Source organism: Apostichopus japonicus, chromosome 22 (genome assembly GCF_037975245.1).
Source record: "Apostichopus japonicus isolate 1M-3 chromosome 22, ASM3797524v1, whole genome shotgun sequence".
Classification (NCBI taxonomy): domain Eukaryota; kingdom Metazoa; phylum Echinodermata; class Holothuroidea; order Aspidochirotida; family Stichopodidae; genus Apostichopus; species Apostichopus japonicus.
Window position 1 is genome coordinate 21,661,517 of NC_092582.1, and position 20,950 is coordinate 21,682,466.

Genomic DNA, 20,950 nt, shown 5'->3' on the forward strand with positions numbered 1-20,950 from the left:
TTCTTCTCTGGCTGAATGCAAAATATTCCCGAATGAACATATGATTTTCGAAATTTCAACTTTCAAGCTGAAATACCAAAGACTACGTTTGTATTTCTCGAATCATAAACTACGCCATCTAATTTTTGTGCGCGTATTGAGCGCTCCATTATGACTGGATATGAATATTCAACACAACCAAAGGTCGCTGTGATGAATTTGCCGGTATTTCTCCATTCACGTAGTAAGCAAGCTAGTTTTATGTACGTGTTTCGTGACCTAGCCACCGGTTGTAATCTCTGCGACATACACGTTTTGGAAATTTGTGTAGCCTTACACATAGTCCTAATACATGTGGCGTGGAATCATCACGTACAGTAGTTGCTTAGGCTCAGTCAATGACATTTTCTTTCATATCATTATCAGTGGTCTCCTGTTAGTGTTACTAGGTTTTAACACATATATACTAACTATCGTCTGTGCTATTTTGGCACCGCAATGTTAACGGATAATCATGCCTGCCACAGGCCTTAAGTGTTCATCCTATAAATATCAGCTTACTATCATTTCTTTCCAATTTCGTGACAACTTCAACCAGTGAAATGGAAGTGAAGGCTGATGACCAGTCGAAACGTAGTCCTAGCACTAACAGTAACGTTCAGAGTCAAAACCGTAATCATAATCATACCCTTACACCTGAGCAGGAAGAACATTATTCGGAACTTTTTGATCAACTTGATGTTGATGGCGATGGCAGAATCGATGCTAAAGATCTCAAGGAAGGTTTGATACGCATGGGTGTGCCTCAAGTCCCTGGTCATGCTCAGGTAGGCTAGGAATAGACTGCAGCTTGTTTGAAGTTTGAGCCTAGCCTAGGCTCACTTAAAAGTTATAGCTAGGCTACATGGTATATAACCACCTGACAAAAATTATGAATAAGAGCCTGTCATATGAGAAGCCTAGGGACTATACTATAGCCCAAGTGTAGGCCTAGGCCTATATGGAAAATGGTAAACATTACCACACTAGGCTAGGGCCTAATATTATAAATAATATCTTCTTGAGTTTAAATCGTATTAGTTGTAATGTATTGTTAGGGGTTAGCTGGTTAATCAAAAAAGTGTCTGGGCTAAGTCGTCTACTCTTGACATGTATATTGTGATTGTAAATCTTTAAAAAATTGTGGTCAAACATTATAAAAACCACCTTCAGAGAATGATGGAAAATGACTTATTGTTCTGATTGAGATTTATTTCATGTTTCTGATGCCTTAGTGTACCATAATGGAGACTTTTGACTATCCCTTGTCTTTACTGAAACATTTCACTCAGATTTTTTAGTTTCAATCGGTTGTAAACGGACATAGATCTGACATTGTGAATTTGTGTAGTCCTAGCATTAGGCTACTACACTTCGTGATTAACTTATATATGTACGTGTACAGTAAAGCCTACCATTCCAATCTGAGAGCATAAACACAGCTAACGGACAGTGATAGATACGTGTTAGATACGACTGATTAAAACAGTATACAGTTCTGCAGGTGGTCGATTACGGCTTAATGAAAGAAATGGAAACCAGCAACACTAGCATAATTGGAGATCAATGGAGATTGATGAAAACATTAATATCCACTGAGCCTCTGTTCTGCAGTGGAGGTTTCAGTCTCAGTTTCAGTGGGGGATGAAAGGTTTAGAATGACACAATATATGTGGAAGCTTTTATGAAAATTATGACTGTCCAACTACTGAGCCTACGTTCTGGAGTGGCGACGCAGTCACTATGGGGGATAGAACCTATATATTGATAATGTAATGTCTGCGATTAAATATTGCACTTGAAAATTGGAACTTTCACTGAGCCTCCATTCAGGAGTGGAGACACATTCGCAGCTGTATGCATTGATCCGGAATATTACAGTTTTACACATTATGTAAAATGTTTTATGTCCATTGGCCTCCATCCTAGTGTAGAGTTGCAATCAGGGTGGTGATAGCAAATTTAGGTTGATGATGTGCCATTGCAGTTCTGGATGGTGAAGTGAGGTTTGAAAATGGGCGGGGTATTGTAAATTTGTACCTACGCACCAGACCTCTACCAAAAAATTTCTATATCTTCTCGCCACTTGGTGACTGACTTAAATTCTATTCCCCAAAATGCAAAATTCACTCGCCACTAGTAATGCTATGTTTTAGTCTTTCAATGCCATACTTGTAGTGGAAACAATCAGACACCAATACTTTCTAACTTGGGCTAGGCTAGATTTCCACTGTGCAGTGAACATTGGAACTGATGTTTCTGTGCAATACAAATTTTAGCTAGCTAAAATGCAACTTTAGGAACTTATAGTAAGTGAACTAGGTAGCCTAGCCTAGCCAATTCAATTGATTAGCCTGTACACTGTAAGTGCTAGTATCTCAAACATAAATCATTGTTATTCTTGATACAAAAGTATTTGGCTATAATCTGACTGAGTGTATCAATTTTTTTAACGTTCTGATCAATGAAGCTCGACAATAGAAATTCTTTTACAAATTTGTAAGTTGTAACATTCTTGACCGTGGCAAAGACTATGTGAAAATGCATCAATCGCTAATTGGAATCAGTTCATGGGCTTAAGACATATCATACCTTTTAAGAATTATTTAAATTGGAAAGGCTTTTTTTGACATGTACCTTCCTTCGAAGTTGCTTGACATTCATGAATGAATTAGTATAAGATATTGTGATACTATGTCTACATCTTTTAGGGCCTTGAAACATCTTTAACGTAAACCTTATGTATAACTTTTCTTCTGCAGAAGTTCATGAAGAAATCTGACCAGAACGAAGATGGCCACGTGGACTTTGCAGAGTTTGTGCAATATGTGTTAGAACATGAGAAAAAATTAAAACTTGTATTCAAAAACATTGACAGGAACAAAGATGGCCATCTAGATGTTCATGAGATTCTTACATCACTGGAAAATCTGGGTGTGAAAGTTACAAAGGGTGAAGCAGATAAGCTGTTACAGAGGTAAGATATTAATTACAAAATCAGTAGACTGTGGTAACAGAGTATTGATCAGCTCTTGATGGGAGATTGCATTGATTGTATGTAGTTTAACTTGAGTGCATATGATTAGTTTCTGCATATTTTGGGATTAAGTGAAAGGGAAACATATGCAGAAGTTTGTTCATGTATGTCACTGAGGGTCGAGTATTCTGTGCTGGGAGGACTTTAAATATCCTTTTGAGTTTGATTTGATAAAAACTGTTCTGACAATAAAATCCAGTAACCATGTAGTTTACTGCCTTGACCTGCCTAATTTCAGTTCAGGTATTATGAAGGAATAAAGGTCTCCTATTTGATGCCTGCGTCTTTTGCACGATAAGTATGGTCGGAAAATGTCTTTAGTGTAGATAATGTTGAGAATCCAATCAAATTCTTTTAACCACTGGCTCATGAACATTCTCTTGATGAAGGGATCTAGAATGATATCTGATGAACTATTTTTGGGATGTAATATTTGTAGGTGAGGTAAAGCTGTTGACAAATAGAAAAAGAATGATGTTTTGTCAGTCAACCAATGCCAGTTTACTCAAATGAAGACTTAGTTTAGTTTAGTAGAAAAAAAGGATCAGGAGGGACACTTAAGTCCCCATCAAGCACCCTATAAGGCCTATATAGCGTCTTCTGTGAGAACAGTCAGTTTATCTTCCTGAGAATGGCACAGTTGGACAGACTTTCCAATTTCACATCCATTCTTGTTGAATGCCAGTCTCTAATTAATCTGACAGCAGCAAAAGAAAAATCCATGTTGTCCAAAAAAGGCCAGTGGGACAAACGGCAGAATCTTTGATATGTTGTGCCATGCATGCAGATTGTAAACATTAGTGTACAGTAGTTGCCCTATACTTCCCAGTGTTACTGTAGTTGAAAGTTGATGATTTATAAACCCTGGGGACATGCAGTGAGGGTAATTATCTCAGTTTTGTATTTTCGTAGCCAGCTGTACCTTTAGGATGCTACATCATGAGTGGAAGCTGAGAGTTGTGGGACTTTATGTGTTAAATATTATTACTATAACCATGTTACCAATTGATGGTTTCTATTAAGAACCAATCAGGTTGTGGTTTGCTTGGTAAAGGAAGGCAAAGAATATAATTCCTCTCTGCCCTGAATATTGATAAAGCGTTGTCCATATGGTAATCCTCCTACCATTGGTGAAACATGTACTGACAGTATGTTTAAGGTACACCCTTGATACCCATGATAATCCTGTGCATTTGGTAATTGACCTGTATCCCTAGTAAACGTCCTATACCCTAAGAACACTGTACAGTACCCTTGGTATAAAACATGTAGGCATACTGTACCCTTGGCTCAGTAATATGATCCAAGTCTGCCCTTTCTGAAATTCCACACTGTGACCATATATTGATTCCTTGTGTGAATAGTAAATTGATCAAATAGTGTTCAAGTTTGTTCAAAGTTGACCTGACTTTAATTTCACTGTAGAAGTTTGACACACCTCTCTACCAATATGATTCAATTAACACACAAACTTGTTCTAATTACTTTGTAGTGTAACTAACTTGTATCAAGGGTAATATTAAAGTATGATCTAGATCAGAACTCTGAAGACTTGCAGATGCAAGGAAGCCATGAAAAACTGCCTGTTTATGCTTGCCATTGAGTAAGAAATATCCAGGAATCCTTTCTGACATAAATATTTACAGGGTAACTTCCATTGTTGTATGACACACATGTAATTTGACACAGTAGTGGCAGTGCTGCACATCACTGCCTATGCTTTTGCTCCTTTTCTTCAAGTAAAGAAACCTCAACCTTCTGTCCAGTGTTTGTGAGCACAGGGTCTGATACTGAACACAGTGTCTAATGTAAACATGCAGGGGGGAGGGGAAGGGGGGGGGAGCTCACAGTCAATTTAATGGTGAACACAGGGCACAGGGGCTGATCCATAATGTAACCTGTGCTTTTGTCAGTAGTGAGTGCACATGATGATTAGTAATGATACTCCAGATCCTGAGTAATGATAATACAGTACCCAAGATCAGTATTCAGTTAATATTAATATTTGACCTTATCAGTTGATTTAAATATTAATGATTGACCTTATCAGCTGATTTAAATATTAAACAAAGCTATGATGCACGGCACGCATACACACCGTAACACTTTTAACGAGATATTAATTTCTGGATCATATGTAATTGACTTTAACCTAAATAACTTCATTTGTAATTTCGTTCTGTTTTAGGATGAAGAGGAGAAAGTGTCCTTCATGTGGGATTGCTACACATATTGAGGCTGATGTTGAATGTGTCTGTATGTAAGTGTGTTGAATTCATTGCTGTTGTTCCATGTTTGTGTGTGTGCACTGTGTATGTTCCAGTCTGTTTGCATACGTTACCTTGTGTAGTATGCAAGTGATGAATGAGAACTTTCTGTGGCAAACTACATGCACTGTTGGTACTGTTTAGGTGCCTGCATATCTTTGCTCATTACTTTCTTCTTTTTCAATTAATAGCTAACAATGGTGTTATGCAAATTGTTTAATTCATGAATGGTATTCAATTATTTATGATAGAAAAGAACAACCTTATATTTGCCTTTTCCTGGCACTGCATACATGTATTCAAAGGAGAAATTACACCTGGCATGATGTCAAGGCATATTATACAAGGAATACTGTATTTTGTTTAGGAAATGGGCAGATTACTTACTTTCACACCAAAGCAAACAAACATTATGTGTACACAGAAGCTGAGTGTCTTTAGTATTTAATAACATTTTAATATAATAATAATAATATAGTCCCAAAAATACTTCTAAAACCACAGACAAACCTCAAGCACAATTTAATTACTTCTTCTCTGTATTTAATATAACTTGATTTCTTCAGTTGATTTCCTGTTTGTTAAATTGCTGTTTTCTTTGGGCACAAAAATTTCATTTTTTTCTTTCTTACATTTGCATAAATTTATAAGTTCTCTTTGAAATTTAATTCATTTTTTTTCAATACTTCTATTAAACGGCAGAAAGACATGAAATAACAGAAGTGTGTGTTCAAAGCAACTTACCGGAATGTGTACTTAAGAAAGCCTATCTTTCTTAGCATATTAAAATGTACAGGATTCTTTACAGTGGAGATGCCTTTGTGTGGTTCATTATATTACATCAAGGAGATTTGATGGAAAAAGACTAAAAATGGCAATTCTTACAATAAATTGTTTGCCATTTTGCAGTGGTCAGAGACTCCAAGCAACCATTTAAGATCATCTTTGGTAGACTTAAGGCACTCTTCAGTGCTAAATCAAAATTTTATGCTATTAATCACCTTGAATGTACCAGTTATTTCAAATAATTTTGAAGTAGACTTTAATTTGAGCAGTTATAAGGCTCAGTCTTTTTTGATGAATTTCACTTTTTTTGTCTGTCACAGTTGGAGTATTATTTTGGTAAAGGCAACTTTGAGATGTCAACAACAAATGTTAATTTAAATTTTGTGAAAAGGCAGCATGCGTTTTCATATAGTATGCTGTAAGGAATTCATTACATACACACATTGGCCATTTGTATCATCACATTACTCCTCCTCTATGCAATCCAGATCTGTAATCATTCCATTTCCAGTTCTTGAGAATGTCTCTTGTAGTTATCTTGAAGCCTTGGCTCCCTAGACAGAGCTGGGACATTGAACTGTGGAGTTGTGTCTGCTACAGACTAGACCAGGAGAGCCTCTCAATGTTAATGTTTTTTAATTACTTCATTTACCAGCTGTAGCTGGTTGTGTGTTGAATGTCTGTAATACCTAAGATGCCAGCACATATAGAATATAACCCCACAACGGCCAGTTTATTTCAGCTTCAAGCTTTTCAACTTCCTTAAATACTTTGTCAGTTGATCAACATCTGTTATTAAGTTATTATTTCCCTAGAATCCACCTCTAATCCACCTCAGGGTTTACCTTAGTTATGAAATAGAGGAAAGTGTAGTATACTGTACAAGTAATCACATTGATAAAGTAATAAGCAGTCTTTGGTGAATATTCAATGAGCATAGTGCTTCTAATTGGTCCTAATTGGTCTTAATTGGTCAATGTGGAGAAACCTTTGGTCTTGGTAGTTAGAGCAATACTGTAGGTTAATAATACCATGGGTTTGCCTGAAAATGTTTCCAGGATTTTTCAGGTAATAATGGTCCCGCTCTCTTGCTAAACATGATGGAAGACTGGATACTTCCAAGTCATTATTGACGTTGTACTCCACAGTGGTGACTTCCTTTGACTGATGCTCTTATGCTGTGAAGTACAGTAGATTACATATATTGTTATATTTACTGTGCTACTACTGTCTTTTACCTGTCCTGGTTGTACTAGTAACCAGCATAAATTCTGTCTACTAAATGTAGGCAATGAGGCTTGCACTTGTGTTATGTATACATGTGAATTTTGCTAGAGATTATATTTACTGGCACTTTGCTGCTTGGGTAAATGACAATCTATTTTCCTGTGTGTTCTCAAACAGCAACAGACCGATCAACAAAACTCAACATGTTTTAGGTTACAATGAACAGCTCAAGTAAACCAGCAACAAAAAGGAAACTTCAGCCAATGAGGACTTTGTTGAATGTCTAGGTTATGGAATATGGGAGCATTGCAAATAAGTAGAGAGCAATACCTAAACACACAGTTGGGATCAGTTAAAACAAAAAAAACCTATTGTCTTTAAGAGAGGTCAAATGTCATCTGAGCTCATCAGAACTGGTCTAATAACTCCTTACTAGAATGAAAAGGGTCAAGGTTAACCATCTGGAGTGCAATTTTTAAAATCTTTATAAAAGATAATTAACTGCTAAATTAATTCTTTGATAAACTCTGTACTATGTATGTACAATGTAGGTCTGTCTAATACGACTGAACAGACTACTGTGTAATGGTATTGTGGCAAGTTTTTGCAAACTGCAACATTTCTAAGGTTTATTAAATTACAATCATACAGTACCCCGGTATTAACTTGCCGTGCCTTGATTACCCTCGGTTCAAATAAAATGCTGGTACAAAACAGTTTAATGACAGAGTCATGTACTATTTGAAATTAATCATATACTAATCGATATGTTATTTTGGCAGATTTTGATGCTACTAGTCAGCTGTTTACTGTTTCTGTAATATAGGAAATTTGATGTGACTTTATTCTATTCTTAACTGTCTCCAATGAACTCATGCACTTCAATCTGCACAATATGGAATCCAACAGAATTAAAATGTATCTACAGGTCTTCAGGATGGCAGGTTACAGTAGTTAACAGACAAACAGTATTCTTGCAATACAACATTATTATTTAATTCTTGGTGTGCAACTAACAATTACATAGTTTGTTCAATGTCTCATTGACATCAGGTAGTTTGTACAGTAGTTGAGCTACTCTGTCATTGACACTCTCTAGTCTGTAAGTCCTACTCTATCTGCTTGTGACATGTTGAGTGACTTTACAGTACCTACTCTATCTGCTTGTGACATGTTGAGTGACTTTACAGTTAGTAGCAGATTATGTTATGAATCTGTACCTTCTAAAATGTATCACAGGAATGGGTTAAGACTAGCAATATTCAATTTATATGTTCAAGAGTTTGCTTGTTTTTATTATGTATGCAGTAGCAGTCAATTGCCAAGTTCTTCATACAGTAGGTCTGTTAAATTACTATACTAGCAATTACTACACTGTGTACACATATATGATAACCTTTCCCCTTTGGAATTCAATTACCAGAGACTATTACTACTGCTATATACATGTGTACTGTAACCTTGAACTTTATGTTATGATGCAGTATTGGCAGTGGACAACGTAATCAAGTCTACAGTGACTATGCAGCCTTGGCATCTCTGTGTGTATTAAATGGTAATGGGACTTATTAACGAAAGCTAACAGTAACCAGCAAATGAAGTTAAAGACCTTGACTTTGGTTATCCAAGCTGTAGTATTTTCTGTCTACTGCTGTATGTACATGTACAATAAATATAAATTAATTTTAATTAAGTTTATTGTGTTGGGTGCATTTATATCTCCATCTACATATATAATGAGCCAATAGATCATGTGACCATAGTAGAGTGTACCTTTAATAAGGAGGAAGGTTTTGGTTTAATTCAAAACAGGCTAACAGAGCTCTTTAATTTGTATAAAGTTCTAGAGAAATCTATTAGAAATTGTAGGTTTCATCAACAAATGTGGATGGACTGTTTGACTAATTCCTCCTACAAGCACACACACTATAAAGGAATGACTTGATTAGGGCAGGATTTGAAGATACTTTTCCTATTATAAAAGTAATAAAACTGTGTTCAGCCTAATTGTGTTAAACTAACAGTATTGGAAGTATTCACCAAAAAACATCAAAGTACAACCATTTAGATATGATTTATTATCAAAGAATGACCATGGTGAGTTTGGTGACAACTATTAAAGAACTTACAGCATGTACAGTAGGCAACCATCTATATGCAAGCATTAACTTCTGTGTGGTACTTTTTCTTAGGTTGCTTTGATATTTTGAGTAATTATTAATTAGTCCCAAATATTTCCTTGCCTGAAAAATGGCTAAATAAATTAATAAAGGACAGGTTAGGCAACATTTACGGACCGGACAATTAAGATTTTACATTAATTTTTATCAAGATTTATTTGATTAAAACTTTGCATTTCTTGTCTAGTTTTATTTTGGAGAGCTATGCATCTCAATTTTTGAGATTAATTTGATTGCAGTGTTACATTTCTTGCAATTTAATCTGTTTCAGACTGTTCATTGCATCATTCGACCTTCATTTCTGAAGGTGTAAGAGTTTGTTGCCCTTGAATATACTGTATATTAAATCGCATTGTAAATTCTTGAGCGCTTGGATACATGTGTGTGATTGTTATTTATCATCACACACCCATTAATTAGATACTTGATAGTGACTGTTGATACAGTGTGCCACCTAACATGTGCAGTTTGTGGTGTCCATTTGCATACATCAGATCGTGTGTCCAGTCAGCATTATACAGATCTGCAAAGTGAAGCACAAAGTGATCACTGTAGATGCTGGACAAGCTGGATTGCATTCCTCTGCTTATATTACTTGAGTGTAGTAGAATTGAAAGAAAAATATTCCCAAAATATTCCAAATCTGTACTTGTATGTTGTAGGGAGAAGATTACTGGAAAGCTCTTAAGATATGAGAATGTTATTCTGTATTCAAAACTTTGATTTAAGAAGAATTTAATCAATGTTAGATGACTGTTTGAACTTCATCTGCAGATGTGGTAAAATCATCAGCACTCAAAATGCCACCAATGTGTTTGTGTTGTTTTATCCATTTATAATTAGAAATATGATCCATATTTGCAATACTTAATAAATGATTATTATTTGTTTTTACTGCAGTATGGATGAAGATGGATCGTTAAAAGTCAGTTGGGATGAATGGAGGAATTATTTGATCTTGCATCCCAGTGCCGATCTGAAGGATATATACATGTACTGGAGACATGCTACAGTAAGTCCTGACATAGGGCAGCTAGCTAATTACCTGACAAAGAATTGATCAAATTAATAAGATCTCAGGGGAACTTCAAAGGGAGACACTCTCCTCCTAAGTTTTATCAAAATAAAAATTAATTGGTTAAATTCTTGATTTATTTTGCCTTTGTGGAAGCAAAACTTTGCTGGTCAAGCAAACTGAATTTCACTTTTGAGGAGCTTAATAATTAAGTTAATATTAACAACTCAAATTGCTGCTGTAATACAATAATGTTGCAAAGATTTTCTGTTGCCTGGAAAGGAAAACAATTGTACCGGAATGTTCAGAAGTACTAACAATGCAGTGCCTTTGTTATAAGATTGTGAAAGCTCTCATGGTGTTCATGATCTGTTGGTCAGCTTGTACTTGACCACAGACTACAACTTAACTACACTACTACTGTATACTAGAGGAGCAAAATAAAAATAGGAGTATGACAAATTTGAGTTCTGTAATGCTTTTAGAAAACTACTGACTTGGGTTTAATTATTGGTGTTATATGTTTACATGTGAACCTATAGGTTAAATCCAAGGTTATATTTTAATTTCTATACATCTCAACATCTTTAAGCTCCAGAGTATCACGTATTCTTGCATAATTTATTGCATTATATTTTTTTGTTTTTTATTTTGATTATATAGTTTAGTTTAGTAGAAAAAGGATCAGGAGGGACACTTAAGTCCCCATCAAGGACCCTATAGAGAGAGAAAAAAAACTGAAGACACAAACACTCAGACCCGATTACAATGCTTAAAGTGCTTGTCCAAAGCATTCTTAAACCCATTGACACTACTTGCAAGTACAACTTTCTCAGGCAAACCATTCCACTCATTCACAACCCTATTAGAAAAAAGTTATGCTGAATATTAATCCTACTATGTGACTTTTGGAGTTTAAGACAATGACCTCTGGTACAACTACTGTTAGCAAACATGAAAAAGTCGGTAAAGGATAAATTGTTGAAACCATACACAATCTTGAAAACCTGGATCAAGTCCCCACGTAACCTCCTATATATTTTTTTAATTTTATTATATTATATTATATTTTTATTTTTTTATATTTTATTATATTTTTTATTCTTTTTTTGTACCTACAGTTCCTGGATATCGGCGAGAATGTAATGGTACCCGATGAATTCACAGAACAGGAAAAGCAATCGGGGAGATGGTGGAGGATACTGGTGTCGGGTGGTGCAGCTGGTGCTGTCTCCAGGACAGTAACTGCACCCTTGGATAGGTTAAAGGTCATATTACAGGTAAGCAATGTAGGTCATATGATATAAACTGTAGGCGCACAAGCATGTCACATTGATGTGTTGGTTGACTTTAGTTGAGGCTCTTACTTAGTGCACAGTTGACTAGTTCAAGCTCTGATCATCAAATTTACAATAAATGTCGGTATGCCATGTTTTGTATCCGAGAGTTTATGACCAGTTTTTCTACAACAGTTATCGAGCTATTTTGTTGTGATGAACTCAAAACAACAGCCTTCAATGTCAAAGGTTAATTGATGTCAATAATTTATTAACTATATAATCGAAATTGCCTTAAGGGACATTACTTTGACACTTTGTTAGTAAAAATAATAAGTTTAATAAAGTTAAATAGAACCACGAATCCGTCTGATTAAAGTGCTCATTGTGGGCTAAGACTATTGTTAGACTCAGTTTACTATAAACATGCATAGACTTAATAGAATAAATTTGAAAAATAGTTGAAGAACAGCTCCATTTTATTAAGGTTTATCAGTTAATAGTATACATGTAATGAAAAGTCAATCTGAATCTAGTCTTGGTGACAGAATAAAAAACTTTAACTATAAGTGGATAAATAAAGAATAATAAAGATTTTTTTATAAATATATATCTCGGGAGGGGTTGTTATAGCAACAAGGAAGGCAGAAACCAGTGTTTTTCCAGAAACGAAATACCTTCATGCTGTATATACTTCTGTTGTTGAATTACAATGAAATTGGTTGTGATCATGATGGTGGGTGTGTCTGTGACTCTTGTTATGTAACAATTGATAGCTCAATATGTTATTTTAAACTTTAAACAAATATTGCTGTAGAAGCTGTGTGCAATCTCCTGCCTGACACTAAATGTGGACATTTAGCACTTAGCTTTGTGGTGCAAGTAGATGTAGCCTTCAATTTTCAGACTTTTTGAAGACTGAATCTATTTGAATGTTTCTTCTTTTTGCTGCCAGGTGATTGGCTCCAAGAAGCCTAATATCAGCATAATTTCAGGATTCAAACACATGTACAGGGAAGGAGGAATTCTCTCATTCTGGAGAGGTAATGGTGCTAATGTTGTCAAGATTGCTCCAGAATCAGCTATCAAGTTTGTAGCATACGAACAGGTAAGATTTTGTATTTACTTCGTTCCTCGCTTACCTGTCTCCCCACAACCTTAGCACCCTCATTCTACCGTGCCTAGAATGTCCTGGTAACCTTTTAACACTGTGCACCCTCTACAACTGGTATATGTGGTATATTTGTATAGGGTTGGCAAACAAAGTTGGCCTGTTCTCTACTGAAAGGTATCTAGTCTGTCTGGCCATCAGTAAGAAGTGTTGCAAATAGTGTGATTTACTTCGCTCCTCGCTTACCTGTCTCCTCACAACCTTAGCACCTCATTCTACCGTGCCTATAAAGTCCTGGTAAATAAATAACACTGTGCGCCCTCTATGACTGGACCCCCCTTCCGGTCCCTCCTCCTTTTTCATTCTACCATTCCAAGTGCCTACACGCATATTTTTCTTGTGGATAGTTTCCTTGGAAAATTGTCTTGGTTTTCTTCGACGATCGCCGGAAGTTTTTTAGCTTCGGATCTTTAGAAGTTTGACAGTCCTTTCCTGACCGATAAGTATCCTTTTTGTCAAAAAGGGAGGGTTTTGGGGACTGTTTTCGTAGTGCGTTTCCTCCTCGGGTTGGTTTGCGGCGGGGTTAGCAGTTCCGCGAAACTGCCTAGGTTCCCGCCCTATTCCTCCCCACGCTAAAGCGTGTTGTTGTTATTGTGTTTTCTTAGCTTGTTTACTAGCTTTCTTCCCCCCAATTAGTTTCTCTCGTCCCCCTTTTGGGGATTCATATTGCTCACTTATATTCACTCTTTTTCGTATGTATTTCTCGCTCTCTCATTTTTGTTTCAGCTTGCATTTTCATGTTAGGCCACCCCGTAGCGTTACCTTGTTTACCGTTGCTAGGTTACGCTACGCTCCACCTAAGCCTAATTCCCTCCCTAGTTCTCCCTTCTTACGTTAAGCTTCTATTGTTGTTCATTTATCACTAAGAAGTAATCTTCCTTAATCCGGTTATTCAGCATGTCACGCAATCCATTGAAGTGCATCAACTGCTCGATGTTTCGCCCAGGCAGAGCCTGGGACGAACACGACCTTTGTCCAAAATGCAGATCCTGCACTCGACGAGACCCCTGCCTGGTGTGTATTAAGTTTACACCAGCTCAGTGGCAGGACATCGACCTGTGGCTTGAGGGCTTACGTAGCAAGCTCCAGGGAAGGCTGGACTCGATCCCGAGCGCAATCGGGGCGCCGGAGGTTCCAGGAATAACGGGAGACAGAGAGGAGGAGGGAGTAGTAGAGAGAGAGGTGGAGGAGAGTGGCCAGGAGAGGGCCGAAGGAGAGAAAGAGGTAGAGAGAGAGGAAAGAGAAAGAGAAAGAATTCCCCTAACGGCCCCGGCTACGTCCGGATCAGTTACGGCCAGAGGGAAGGGCAGGAGCAAAGGCAAGGCTCCTGCCAAGAAAAGACCTCCAAAGCAGAGGCACAGCTCGGCCGGGCTGGAGACTCCGTCTCAGTCCGGGCCGCAGCTAAACAGACCCACAGAGCGCGGCCCCCCGGCCGTGGGAGGCTCGGGTCCTAAAGAGAGAGCAACCGAGGGGACGCGGAGACGGAGCCGGTCCCGTTCCAGGGAGCCGGACAGGGAGCCGGAGAGGCGGGTTCCGACGGAGATCCCGGCCCGAGAAAGTAGGGAGAGAGAGTCCTCCCGCCGACCCAGAAGGGAGAGATCGGGGTCGCATACAAGATCCCCAAGACGTAGAGAGAGGAAGAGATACTCTCCAATCTCCGACGAGTCCTCGGACTCTTCCGACGATGGATACAGAAGATCCAAGAGGAGGCGCCGGTCCCCGAGACGGCGTCAGGAAGAGGAACCAGCTTGGCTTTCCAAACTCACCGGCCTGCTACGGCCCCTGCTGGAGCAAAGGACGTCCACGGTAGCCGACGTGGCACCGGGCCCTACCAGCCCCGTATCGACCATGGCCCCGCAACCGGCCCCGGACCCGGACGCTCTGGATTGCAGAGCGTCGGTGAATCTTTCCGGCTTGGAGGACGAAGGGGAGCCCATAGATCCAGATCCTCTCGACTACGATCCTATGGAGGACAGCTTTGGTCACAATTACGAACCGGAGGAAGCACCCGTGACAGGAGGAGCCCTCCCACAGGAGCTAATAACACGGGCGGCAGACATATTCAGACGACACCTGGGGTTCGAGGAACCCGAGACGCAACCGCAGAAGGCGGGCCGGGTATCAAAATTGACGGCGACCGGCGAAGCGTCATATAAGCCCAAAACTACCATACCAGTAGACGCAACCTGTTATGACAGATTTGAGGCCATTGCCAACAAGACCAAGTGGACGGCCTTCCCGGCCAGGGCAGATAGAGCGGTCAGGGTACCTGACGAGGCCTGGAAGGATCTATTTAGATGCCCAACCATCCCCCAGGAGGCCAAGGAGAGATTAAAAGCCGAACAAGGGGCCTCATCCACACACGTGTTCAAGACCCCGGACCAGAGGAAGCTAGAAGAGCTTTTGGTAGAGGTGGACATGGCAGCCCGTTCGGGCATGAAGTTCGCATCGGTACTAATGCTATCAGCCGAAGTCCTCATGCGACACCATCAACAGCTCCCTGAGGACAGCAGCCAAGTATCCAGGGACGAAGCGGCCAGCTCCTCCTGCTGCTGGGCCCCCTCGTCAGACTCGCGTACGATCAATTTGCAAGGGTCGCTACCAGGTCCGTAAAGGCCCGTAGACAAAACATCGTCTCCGCCATCCATTGGCCTTCGACGGAGGCGAAGGACAGAATGCTGGAACTACCAATCCTCGGGGAGGACCTTTTTGCGGGCTGCTTCCAAAAGAAACTGCAGGAAGAGGTGGCCCGAAGGGAGACTCTGGCCAAATCAGAATTCCGACCCCCACCTACCCAGAGAACCAGACCCTTCCGCCCGAGGGAGAGCAGAGCACCTAGGGGAACGAGAGCAGCACCCGCCAAATCTATGAGCAGAGGAGCTCTCAGAGGCCGAAGCCGGGGGGCAGCCTTCCGGCAGACATATTCAGACGACACCTGGGGTTCGAGGAACCCGAGACGCAACCGCAGAAGGCGGGCCGGGTATCAAAATTGACGGCGACCGGCGAAGCGTCATATAAGCCCAAAACTACCATACCAGTAGACGCAACCTGTTATGACAGATTTGAGGCCATTGCCAACAAGACCAAGTGGACGGCCTTCCCGGCCAGGGCAGATAGAGCGGTCAGGGTACCTGACGAGGCCTGGAAGGATCTATTTAGATGCCCAACCATCCCCCAGGAGGCCAAGGAGAGATTAAAAGCCGAACAAGGGGCCTCATCCACACACGTGTTCAAGACCCCGGACCAGAGGAAGCTAGAAGAGCTTTTGGTAGAGGTGGACATGGCAGCCCGTTCGGGCATGAAGTTCGCATCGGTACTAATGCTATCAGCCGAAGTCCTCATGCGACACCATCAACAGCTCCCTGAGGACAGCAGCCAAGTATCCAGGGATGAAGCGGCCAGCTCCTCCTGCTGCTGGGCCCCCTCGTCAGACTCGCGTACGATCAATTTGCAAGGGTCGCTACCAGGTCCGTAAAGGCCCGTAGACAAAACATCGTCTCCGCCATCCATTGGCCTTCGACGGAGGCGAAGGACAGAATGCTGGAACTACCAATCCTCGGGGAGGACCTTTTTGCGGGCTGCTTCCAAAAGAAACTGCAGGAAGAGGTGGCCCGAAGGGAGACTCTGGCCAAATCAGAATTCCGACCCCCACCTACCCAGAGAACCAGACCCTTCCGCCCGAGGGAGAGCAGAGCACCTAGGGGAACGAGAGCAGCACCCGCCAAATCTATGAGCAGAGGAGCTCTCAGAGGCCGAAGCCGGGGGGCAGCCTTCCGTCCGACCCGCCCCTGGGCCCCCAGAGGAGGCAGAGGCTCCACGTCGACCAGACGGGACAGTGACCGCTCCTCCAATCGACCAGTGTTCGCCGCCCAGCCCTAGGGGTGCCCACCTCACCGCGGCCATTCCGCCGGTGGGGGGGAGACTAACAAACTTCTCCCAGCAATGGGAATTTATTGGCGGGGACAAGTGGGTGTTGGACACAGTCAAACACGGGTACAAAATAGAATTCTCCTCCAGCCCACCTTTCGGGGGCGGAGGAAGGCAGACACTCACACCCACGGACCCCGTCAAACGCTTAGCCCTAGAAGGGGAAATTCTGGCCCTGCTGGCCAAGCAGGCAATTACAAGAGTTCCGGAAGAGACGGGACCACTCTTCCGGTCCTCCTTTTTTCTGACCAAAAAACGGGACGGCACCTGGCGTCCCATTCTAAACCTAAAACCCCTGAACACAAAACACATCAGACCAAAACACTTCCGTATGGAGACCTTAAACTTAATATTACCCCTACTCAGAAAGGGCATGTGGGCGGCGACCGTAGACTTACGGGACGCCTACCTGCACATCTTGATACACAAAGAACACCGACGATTCCTAGCGTTCCGGTACGCAGAACAAGACTACCAGTTCCGGGCGCTCCCATTCGGCCTAGCCACGGCTCCCAGAACCTTCACGAGAGTCGCGGGAGCAGTAGTCGCCTACCTCAGAAAAAGAGGGGTCACCCTCTACGTATATCTAGACGACTGGTTGGTAGTAGGGAACAGTCTATCGGAAGCAACCAACAACGTCCACAAAACGCTCCAGACCCTTCAAGAACTGGGCTGGATCGTGAACCAGAAGAAATCACGGCTATCACCCTCCCAGACGATCCAGTTCCTCGGGGCCATACTGGACTTCACCACCGGGGTAGCCCGACCCTCAGAAGAAAGAGTCGCGGCAGTCAAGGCGACCACACAACAGATCTTGGCACACCGGGGGTCACCAACGGGGACATGGCTCCAGGCCCTGGGACTCATGGCCAGCCTCGTCGATATAGTGAGACTGTGCAGGCTACACATGCGACCTCTGCAACTGCACCTGCTGAGGTCCGCAGACCCTACAGACCCAGACAAAACAACGCTCATCTACAGGTCAGAGGAGGTCACACAACACTTTCGATGGTGGCTCGACCCAAACAACTGGAGTTCAGGGGTACCCTTTGCGATACAGCTACCAATGACATCGATAACGACGGACGCGTCACTGTCCGGATGGGGAGCTCACTGGAGCAATCGCACAGCATGGGGGACGTGGTCCCAAACAGAAACATCTCTCCACATCAACATCCTGGAGATGATGGCGGTCAAAAGAGCCCTGGAAGCTTTCAACGACCACGTACAGGGAACGATAACCACAATCTTCACCGACAACACGACAGTGGTGGCCTACATCAATCGGCAGGGGGGCACCCGCTCAGAGAGACTGTGCCGACTCGCGTGGGAGGTGATAACAGCGGCCGAGGACTCCGGCACGATCCTACGGGCTTCCCACATCGCAGGCAAGCTCAACGTGATGGCGGACGCCCTATCCAGGGGGCATATAGACCCCAACGAATGGTCTCTGGAACAGGAGACTTGCGACAGAATCTTTTCGATCTTCGGCAGGCCCACGATAGACCTGTTCGCAACACACAAGAACAACAAACTCCAGACCTTCTGTTCCAGACGATTCCACCCCCTGGCCTACCACACGGACGCAATGTCCCTCTCCTGGGACCACATGGATGCGTACATCTTCCCGCCGCTATGTATGATCGGACAAGTCCTCAGGAAAATTCGGAACTCCAAGGGCAGGTTCACACTAATAGCCCCGTTCTGGCCTCGCAGACCCTGGTTCGCCGAGATCCCCCAACTCCTCATGGACGTCCCAGTGAGTCTACCGGACAAGCCCCACCTACTGTCCCAGAGACAGGGAACTCTCTCCCACCCAGACATCAAGGGGTTACAATTAGTTGCCTGGAGGCTGTCCGGTCTTCCCTACGACAGAGAGGCTTTTCAGAAGCGGCTGCCGCGATGGCAGCCGACGCTAGAAGGGGAACAACCGCAGCGACTTACGATTCCCGTCTGCGGAAGTTCGACCAATGGTGCCGACCGAGACAGATACTGCTGCCTGCTGCCTCTGTGACACAGATAGCCGAGTTCCTCCTCTCACTCTTTGGAGAAGGGAAACAAGTCTCCACTATCAGGAATTACAGGTCGGCCATCGCTGCCATCCACCAGGGCTTCCCAGATGGCTCCACACTGAGCAATAACCCGTACATTGCACAACTCATCAAAGGCATGGCGAATCGTCGCCCACAGATCAGACGGCTGGCCCCCTCCTGGGGACTCTCAGCAGTGTTACATGCCCTGGCAGGACCACCATACGAACCAATGGCTAACGCCTCCCTGGCTGCCCTCACAAAAAAGACACTCTTCCTCGTCGCAGTTGCGTCAGCAAGAAGGAGGAGTTGCCTCCACGCCCTATCCACCAAGCAGAATCACATCAGATTTGAGGGCCACGGGGTGAGGATGGTTCCAGACCCGTTATTTATTGCAAAGAACCAGACCTTGACCTTCTTGCCAGGAGACATTTTCATCCCGGAAATTAAGACCATGTCATCAGTAGCCGAGGACAAACGATGGTGTCCAGTCAGGGCACTGAAGTGGTACCTGAACAAGACAGAGAAGTTAAGACAATCAACTTCTCTCTTCATCATACCACGACCACCCTACGCAGCGGCCTCCAAAGACACTCTATCCAGGTGGCTAGTAGAGATCATACGCCCGTTCACATCGGGGACCTCCCGACCAAGGGCTCACGACGTCAGAGGGGTCGCGGCCTCTACAGCCCTATTCGCCGGCATCCCGGTAGAGGACATACTCAAAGCAGCAGCGTGGAAAACTCCAACTACGTTCGTCGCCTGCTACTTGACCGACACTTTACACGCCGAAGCGGCATTTGGTAGCGCGGTGATGCGAGGTCCGGTGGGTAACAGGTCCCACCCCTCGGGCCTCCCACCATCGGGCAGTGCCACTCGGTGCTAAGGTTGTGAGGAGACAGGTAAGCGAGGAGCGAAGTAAATATTCCAAAACTTACTGGTTTGGATATTTACGAGTGACGAGCTTACCTGTCTCCATTCCCGCCGCCCTCCCCCGAGAGGGTGGTGGGACACAGCCGGACGGAGGAGCGGTCGCTCGACTTGACTCATGACTCCGAGCTTCACACCAGATAGACAGAACCACCATCCACCAGAGAGCCATCGACTATGTCTATCGGTGAGTGTACCTATGTGTTTCCGTATGCGTTTGCGTACATAGTCTTCCACTTACGTTCTCACCTAAGTTGATCTAAGGGTAACAAGTGGCGGACCGTAAATCTTTAGGCTCCTTGTTAGTGTAAGGGGTAGTTCCGCCTGCAGGGTTCAGGAGAGTGTCCCCCCTTCCCGCTGCGCCGGGGAGGGTTACACTCCCCCCTGCTTAGAAGGCGTCAGTGAATTTTTTGTTAGGGGTTCACTTTGGGAAGTTAACTCGACGGGGGTCGTTGGGGGTGGCCAGACCTTGCCACCCCCACTCCCGTGTCCGTGAGGCCACTCTTTAGGAATGGTCTCATGAGAAAGGAGGAGGGACCGGAAGGGGGGTCCGGTCATAGAGGGCGCACAGTGTTATTTATTTACCAGGACTTTATAGGCACGGTAGAATGAGGTGCTAAGGTTGTGAGGAGACAGGTAAGCTCGTCACTCGTAAATATCCAAACCAGTAAGTTTTGGAATTTTAGCTTTAAATCATTCATCAAGATGCAGTGTTGCAAAGTTAAATGATAAATGTGTTTCATCCATGTCAGCAGTTTCAGCTTTTGCTGCTTGTTCATAATAGTATCACATGTGTAAGATAGTAAGACTTTATTTAAAATTGGTGTAACTGTATCAAAATGCGGCTACGTACTACATAGTGCTAGCAGATTTATATGAAAATGTATTTGTTGAGGAAAGAACAGAATACCTTTACTAATTGACATAGTAATTCCCTATGCGAAAATCAGGGTATGATGTCCATGGGGTCAAAATGATACCAATTTAATTGTTATAATGGGTCAATTGCATTTTGCTAGGGTGGAGTGGGGTGGAGTGGGTGGAGTGGGGTGGGGTGGAGAGGATGGTGGACGAAGGGCAACATT

At 42.8% G+C, this 20,950-nt stretch overlaps 1 protein-coding gene across 2 annotated transcripts in view; it reads left to right on the forward strand.

The window, feature by feature from the left end:
- Nucleotides 1–201: 201 nt before the first annotated feature.
- Nucleotides 202–20,950, forward strand: part of LOC139963847 (calcium-binding mitochondrial carrier protein SCaMC-2-like) — a 29,381-nt gene continuing 8,632 nt past the window's right edge. Inside the window, exons 1-6 of one of the 2 annotated variants that reach the window (XM_071965043.1) lie at nucleotides 202–806; nucleotides 2,781–2,995; nucleotides 5,244–5,315; nucleotides 10,416–10,527; nucleotides 11,652–11,810; nucleotides 12,763–12,915. In XM_071965043.1, the coding sequence (XP_071821144.1) occupies nucleotides 582–806; nucleotides 2,781–2,995; nucleotides 5,244–5,315; nucleotides 10,416–10,527; nucleotides 11,652–11,810; nucleotides 12,763–12,915 (936 nt within the window). In that variant the 5' untranslated portion in view covers nucleotides 202–581. The remainder of the gene's footprint in view (nucleotides 807–2,780; nucleotides 2,996–5,243; nucleotides 5,316–10,415; nucleotides 10,528–11,651; nucleotides 11,811–12,762; nucleotides 12,916–20,950) is intronic. The other variant, XM_071965044.1, reaches the window with a different exon arrangement.